The following is a 7,330-nucleotide window of genomic DNA, read 5'->3' on the forward strand; positions in this document are numbered from 1 at the left end:
AATCAATTCAGCTGGATCTGATTTGGAGATTTGGCTGCTACAGGAAAACTAGCCAGTATGGCATAAAACCAGCTTGGCTTAGCAGGGAACTCTTCAGTAAACTAAATCGCCAAAAAGCAGCTTCTAAGAATTGGAAACTTGAAGAAATAACTAGGGAAGAATATAAGTGCATTGCTTGGGCATGCAGGGATGAAGTCAGGAAGGTCAAAGCACAATTGGAGTTACAGTTAGCAAGGGATGTGAAGTGTACCAAGAAGGGTTTCTACAAGTATGTTGGTAGCAAGAGGAGGGTCAGGGAGAGTGTGGGTCCCTTACTGAATGGCAGAGGCAATCTTGTGACTGAGGATGTCGTGAAGGCTGAAGTGCTCAATACTTTTTGCCTCCATCTTCAAAGGCAAGGGCAGCTCTTAGACTACTGCACTGGACAGCAGTTTGGAGAGGAGGTGAGCAGCCAACAGTGATGAAAGAACAGGTTAGAGAATACTTAGAAAAAATGGATGTGTACAAGTCCATGTGGCCACATGGGATGCACCTGAGGATGTGATTGCAGAACCATTGGCCATCATCTTTGAAAACTCATGGCTATCGGGAGAGGGCCCGGATGATTGGAAAAGAAAGATAAAAATGAGAATCCAAGAAACTACAGAGCAGTCAGCCTAACTTCAGTCCCTGGGAAGTGATTATTCAAGGGAATAGGTCAAGGGAAGTGACCTATTCCACACTGGTGAGGCCACATCTGGAGTACTATGTTCAGTTTTGGGGCCCCCCCTACAGAAAGGTGTGGACAAATTGGAGAGAGTCCAGTGGAGCGTGACAAAAATAGTGAGGGGGCTGGGAGACATGACTTATGAGAAAAGATGGGGAACTGGGCTTAGTCTAGAGAAAAGGAAACTGAAAGAGGGATTTTATAGCAGCCATCAACTACCTGAAGGGGGTTCTGAAAGAAGATGGAGCCAGACTGTTCTCGGTGATGGCAGATGACAGAACAAGGAGCAACAGTCTCAAGTTGCAGCAAAGGAAGTTTACATTAGATATCAGGAAGAATTTTCTCCCTGGGCGGGTAGTAAAACACTGGAACAGGTTACCCAGAGAGGTAGTGGAAGCTCTGTCCTTGGGGGTTTTCAAAAGCCAGCTGGACAAAGTTTGGCTGGAATGATGTAGTTGGGGATGGTCCTGCTTTGAGCAGGGGGTTGGAGTAGATGTGACCACCTGAGGTCCCTTCCAACCCTAACTTCCTATGATTGTGCAAATTCCTTTAAGTCTTATAACTTATTAAAAAATATTGAGGGACTTGCTGGAACTTCCTATTCTTTTTATGATCTCTAGCACTTCTTGATGCTGATTGGGACAGCTGCGACATACAAATGCCCTTTCTCAGAGTATTTGTAGACTGTTTACAGGATCTGTCTACCCAACTGTGTTGGCCAAGGGGTTAGTCCCCCATATCTGCCCATCCCTGAGTGACACAATTAGGCTGAATCCAGTTATCTCAGGAAAAAATGGAACTTAAACCAACTCCTCCAAAGAGAATAAACTGAGTCTGTTGCTAGTATAATCTGTCCCTTTACTGACGGAGGGAGGATTGCAGAATTTTTTCTTCTACGTAAAATAAAACAAGCAGGGTCCTAGGTAGAAATAAAAAGAACAACCTAATTTATATTCCAATTTTTTTTTTAAAGTTGAGTTTATAACTGGACTTTTAAAGTTTTAGTTGGTTCTTTCGCAGGCCAGACCAGACCGGGTTGACCCTTCCTGCTTCCTACTCCCTAAGGTTCTGTACTAAAATGTATGTTCTTACATGCAATTTTCTAACACACAGAACATTGAAAATATTTTTTTTAAATCTAGAGCAGCTATAGGTGTTCTTTGGAGATAGGTAAAAGCTGCTAAAACTGCCAAGCGCATATGCGCTTCTGTATCTATTCAGGGAGGTTGTATTCTTCCATTCTGTGCTTTGCAGAGAGGTTGGAAGAACAGCCACAAAGGCCCTGCTCCCAACAGCTTTCACTCTCAGGGAGATGGGTGTTTTTGTTAGCAGTCCTTTATCACTCTACATTATAAGCTCTTATATAGGTTCTGAATTGCTCCTTTCACAGATGCAACCATCAGAAACTAACCTGGTTTAAATGTGCTTGCATTCAGAAGTTTTTAAATGAGAGAGAGAAAGAGAGAGAGCCCTTCCCCTGCTGGACAACCAGAGGTCCAAACATTTCTCTGCAACATGGGAAATGAGTCCAGCCCCTGTTCTGTGCGCTTCAATGATACACTTAAATCTGAGTCTCCTACATTCCAAGGAAGTGTCTTGACCACTGAGCAATAGAGTGAATCTCTCTGTCACCGGAATAATTTATACAAAATTGAACATATCCAACTGGCAAACTTGAGAGAGATCCCACTCCAAAATCCCAATAACCTCATGAGATTTTTACTTTGTAAGAAGTAAAAACTCAGACTTGAGTTCCCAACCCCTGCTTTCTAGATGAAAGATGTTTGATATGATCTCTCTCTCTACTCCAAGACCTGAGAAAAGCTGAACTTAGTATGTTATTGTGAAAAGCATCAGTTTTAGCAAATTGGCTTTTTCCGACAAAAGAGGAATATTGGAAGAATTTCAAGCAGGTTGACTCGGTGTTCACCTGTTCTACAAAAGTGTCCACTTTTCCTAAAGTCTGAAAGACTGTTTTAGTTTTAGGTGGGATTTAAGATGCAGACTGTGCCAGCATACCTTATTGAAACTGAATAATCCTAGTTGCAACCACTAACTGAGAAGTTATGTATTTGGGAGTTTATTGGTCAGCCTGACCCTGTAAAATGTGATGGGAAGCAGAAGAGAGTGCCCCAGAAAGACTTGCTCACTTCACTCCATAAAACTACTATGATAATGAATAGATGAAAGCCCATTTTGAAAGGACATAAAACCTACAGCTGTAAGACCAAGGAAACTCTACTGCCACATGGTATAGATGGAAATAATTTTTAAAATAAACTTTAGAAACATCAAAATCGGATTCTTTTATTCTAGTTCTTTAATTTCTCATTTTACAGTCTTGAAAAGCTGAACTGATGGTTTTTCTTCTTAAGTTTCATGTTTTTAGTGGTTTATAAATGTTTGTTTATGGATTTTAATTTAATTTTTACCCCCGAAGAGGCTTCTCACTTAAAAGGCTTGCTGCAAAAGGAAAGTCCCCAGTTGTACATCCTTGCTGTGAGAATGCCACAAACATTAATGCAGTACCTGTAAGAAAGTGTGCTTTTTATCTGCAACTAATACTTCCTTTTGGTACACTGAACTTCCCCACATTAACTGAACTGGTTTAACCAGGCTGTCCTCCTTCCTCAGGTCTTGCCAGTTAGTGTGGCTGGGGTGTGTACTCTGAAGTCCCCCAGTCTGCTTTTGAAAATGCCACCTGCTTATATGAGATAAGTTGGTTAACTTGCTTCTAACCCTGAAATCTTTTTCCTGCATGTAGAAAGAGTTAGCAATTAACTTATTAACGCATGGAAAAATCAAAATAACAGTGAATGCTAAAACCTGAAGCAGTTATGTTGTAAAATGGCAAATATGGATAGCGCAGTCATTCTTTTATACAAATACAACTTGTCCCTTGGACACCAAACATGTGTTTAGGCTCATTCTTAGTTTTAAGAATGATTCTATTCATATGAATAAAATCGCACATCTCTGTGTTGGCAGTATCAAAGCCTTGTCACAATTTTGTAGGTTGCCTATATAAGGTTTCTGAACTCGGACACCTTCTCATGTGTAGCAGTGCTATCCACTGAAATTGTTGTCCTTTTCCTCCCCTCACTAGGCTCATGATTGCATACCTCTTTAGTACTACTGAATTTATGATTAAGGCTATTTTAGTTAGGTTGCTGTATTTTAAGTAACAGTACTATTATCCTAGCATGTTTTTAAACACACCCGAACATTTAGTACTGGTATGTTTTAGAAAATAGCCATTTTAACACTGTTACAATACCTCGCACGACTGTGTATCTTGACAAAAACCTCAGCATATTGAAGTTTGTTTAAAAAATAATCTGATGATAGAAAGATGGATTTCAGTAGACTTTATTTGCCCCAGACATTCATACAGTGATACTTCATGTCCCCAGGTAGGCCTGATATAATGCTTTACTACTCCAAAGTAAGTACTGGGTAACTCTTTATGTGCTTTGAAGTATTAGCCCACAGAAGACAGAACTGACGCTCAACATGATAGACAAGAAAAGCGGAGCTAAAACAGAGACCTCTCTAGGCAGGTACAATAGAGAAATGAACAGGTGTTCTACTCCAGCCCCCACTGATTACAAGAAAAGAATGAGGTCAACTAATGATCACTGACTAATATTAGGGTTAAATGCCACAATTTCCATTGAACACTCAGCTGTGTAAATTTTGAGAGAACACTTTTTTTGGTAAGTGATTTTCACTGGTACTTTTTCTTCAAGAATCTTGGTATTTTTGTTTCATGCGTGTCCCCTTCCCCACATGACAGATTGAGAAACAAAGTCTAGAGTGGTTAAACGGCTTCGGTCACTGAGCATAACACCCCCTCAACAGCCCAGAGGCAGGCCTTATCTGGTTGCCTATCATCCTTTATGTTCTCCTTTATGTTCTCATCATGCATGTCATAAAAGTTGGAAAACACCTGAGGAACCGGATGTTGGGCTTGGGGCATTATGTTTTATTTGATGTCATTATCTTCAAACTAAGTAATTTGTAATGCCTGCAATGTGGCTTCTAGTTAGCTTTTAACGCAAGTACCTGTTTAAAACAAACACAAAGCTTAACCATACAATGCAATCAAGGGAGCGGAGAGGAGTGGGGAAGCTAGGAGTGGACTTGAGTCGCATACTAAGAAGGCTCGTGTTGAGGGTGGCTGTTCAGATACTGAGGCAAAGCTTGGAAGGGAGAGGACAGAAAAATGCAGCGGTTTATTCTCTTATAGAAACTACTTTAAATTGTGAATGTTGATAAGGTTCTGCTCCTACAGAAGGGAAAAACTCTGAGACAATGCTTTCAAGACTTATTTCCTGTCCAACCTTAATTTACTCGAAGTGTGTTTTAAATAGGGAGGTATGTACGGTGACATAGGAGACTGGAAGAGCAGAGCAAAATTAAGAGGGTGGAAAACTGATTAATCAGATGGGAACCCCCCCCCCCCAAAAAAAAAAAAAACAAAACCAAAAAAAACCCCAGAACTGTTCTGTAAACATTCCTGAACCAATATATCTTTAATGCCTGTGTAGATAAGATGAATAAAAGAATGAAATAAGAGGGAAGCCAGGGATAGCACAAACGGAGAGGGGAAGCAGAAGACTGCTGTTGTTATATAGACAACAAACTTGCTATTCTAGATGGGTGTAGGAAAGAGGTCGTGCAAGTCATAAGAGACTTTCTCATTTCAGGCCACCTTTCTGTGATCTTCAGCACTGCATAAAACAACTTTTCTGAAGTTGTAAGGGTTACAGGAAGTGGCAAACCTTTCAGAGAATTTCTCACAAAAAGACGCACCTTACACTGCAAATATTAGTGTTGCTGTCTGTAAGTGGTATGTTCACAAGTGCAGCCAACTTCTTACGCACAATTTTAACAGGCAACTTGATGGAACATTTCAGTAACCATCAGGCCTGTGAGAAACATGCTGAACTAGGTCTGAATATCCCTGAAGAGTAGTAGGATAAAAAACAACAGGTTTTTACCATTCACATGCGTGTGCAAAGCCTCTGGCATTGTAGAAGCTCTGTGCAGCTGAGCCTAAGCTCTGAGGTATAAGAATGTAGGTTCTCCCTGCTCCTTCTCCTCCTCCCTCAGAGCTGGGGACTCTGACCTGGAGCAGCCTCTATATGAACCAGCTCGCATGAGGGCCAGGTTCGGGCTGAGCCAGTATTTCTAGTGCAGAGAACAACCCAGGGCCCAGGAGAGAGAAGGGAGACTGCTGAGGTGGTTTGGGCTGCCAGCCCTGGGCTTCCCCTGCTGAAGCACAGTCAAGTCCAGAGGCTGTGGGGACCTGAGCCATGGGTTGAGCCCACTCAGCTTGGCCTCTTGGGTCTTCTCCAGCCTCTGCTTGGCTCAGGGAGGTAGCATCAGGGGAAGGACAGGGCAGACTTGCTTCAGCAATGGCTGCCTGGCAGGTAGGTGGCCCTGTCCCTCAGGCAGCGGTGACAATCAGGCTTTCTGTGCTTGGCAGCCTTGTCCATGCCTCCGACTATGCGCCGCAGCAGGCTCATGACCCTGGACCAAAGAGCGCCTGGTGGCGCAGGTGCTCCTCCAGGCACTGGACCGCCTGCTCATCCACACTCAGGTCGAACTTGTTGGCCAGCAGGTGTTGCTGCTGGAGCATCCAGGGCAGGTCCCCCAGGCCGTAGATGCAGATGGCATGGCGGTGCGTGCCGGTGCAGGGCGGGTAGGGTGCCCCCCGCATTATGTCGCCCTCCAGGTACTGCCACTTGACTAAGCGTGCCAGGGCGTTCATGTCGGACAGCTGGTACTTGTTGTTGGGCGGCAAGGAGCCTGGCACGCCCGGCAGGCGCTGTAGCGTGGCCCACACATGCTCGTCCGGGCTGTACGTGTCCTGGGCCCAGGCCAGCAGGCGCTGCGCCTCGGGGCTCTCCAGGACGTGGCGCACAAAGTCCCGCGTCACCACTATGTAGGCATTGCCCGTGAACATTTCGGCGCTGCCCAGCGGCGGGGGGCTCTTGGTCACGCTGGTGCGCACCACGGTGCCAGTTTCAGACACCTGGTGCTGGTAGCGCCAGCGCTGGCGCTTGATGGCTGAGGGCTGCTCCGACTCCATGTTGTTGCGGCCACGGAGCACCTGCAGGGCCCGCACGATCTCGGCGTTGGTCTTGAGGGGGAAGTCGGTGCCGCAGGTGTTGAGCAGGTAGCGCCAGGGCTCGGGCCGGCGCAGCAGGTCCTCCATGCAGTTGAGGTCGGCCTGCAGGCGCGACCAGGACGCGTAGACGACGCGCTCCAGCCGGCTGGCCACGAAGACGTTGGGGAAGCAGGCGGCCAGGGCCCGCACGGCCTGCAGGAAGTCGGCGGGCGCCTTGGCGTCGACGTGCACGCAGTACACGTTCTGCGGCGCGTACAGGGCGCGCAGGAGGCGCTCGAACAGCTCCAGTTGGTCGTGGATGACCATGGAGAAGGCGAGCGGGAAGGCCGCCTCCTCCTCGCTCAGCGCCACCTGCATGAAGCGCCGCCGGGCGCGGTAGCGCGCGCAGTCCGCCGTCAGGTTCAGGTAGTCGGCGGGCGTGAGCGGCTGCCGCCCGCTCTTGAGCGCCCGGCTGCTGCCCAGCGCGGCCCGCAGCGCCGCCTCGTCGC

The 7,330-nt window shown here is 46.1% G+C and overlaps 1 protein-coding gene across 1 annotated transcript; it reads right to left on the reverse strand.

Moving 5' to 3' along the window:
• Window positions 1–5,201: 5,201 nt before the first annotated feature.
• On the reverse strand, window positions 5,202–7,328 carry GCNT3 (glucosaminyl (N-acetyl) transferase 3, mucin type; the record flags this gene model as incomplete). The annotated part of the gene is made up of 1 exon (XM_019533158.1): window positions 5,202–7,328. A coding segment is annotated over one exon (1,095 nt), but the record flags the coding sequence as incomplete, so codon positions are not given.
• Window positions 7,329–7,330: the final 2 nt, after the last annotated feature.

The sequence above is a fragment of the Crocodylus porosus genome, unplaced genomic scaffold (genome assembly GCF_001723895.1).
Source record: "Crocodylus porosus isolate Cpor-Errol unplaced genomic scaffold, CroPor_comp1, whole genome shotgun sequence".
Classification (NCBI taxonomy): domain Eukaryota; kingdom Metazoa; phylum Chordata; order Crocodylia; family Crocodylidae; genus Crocodylus; species Crocodylus porosus.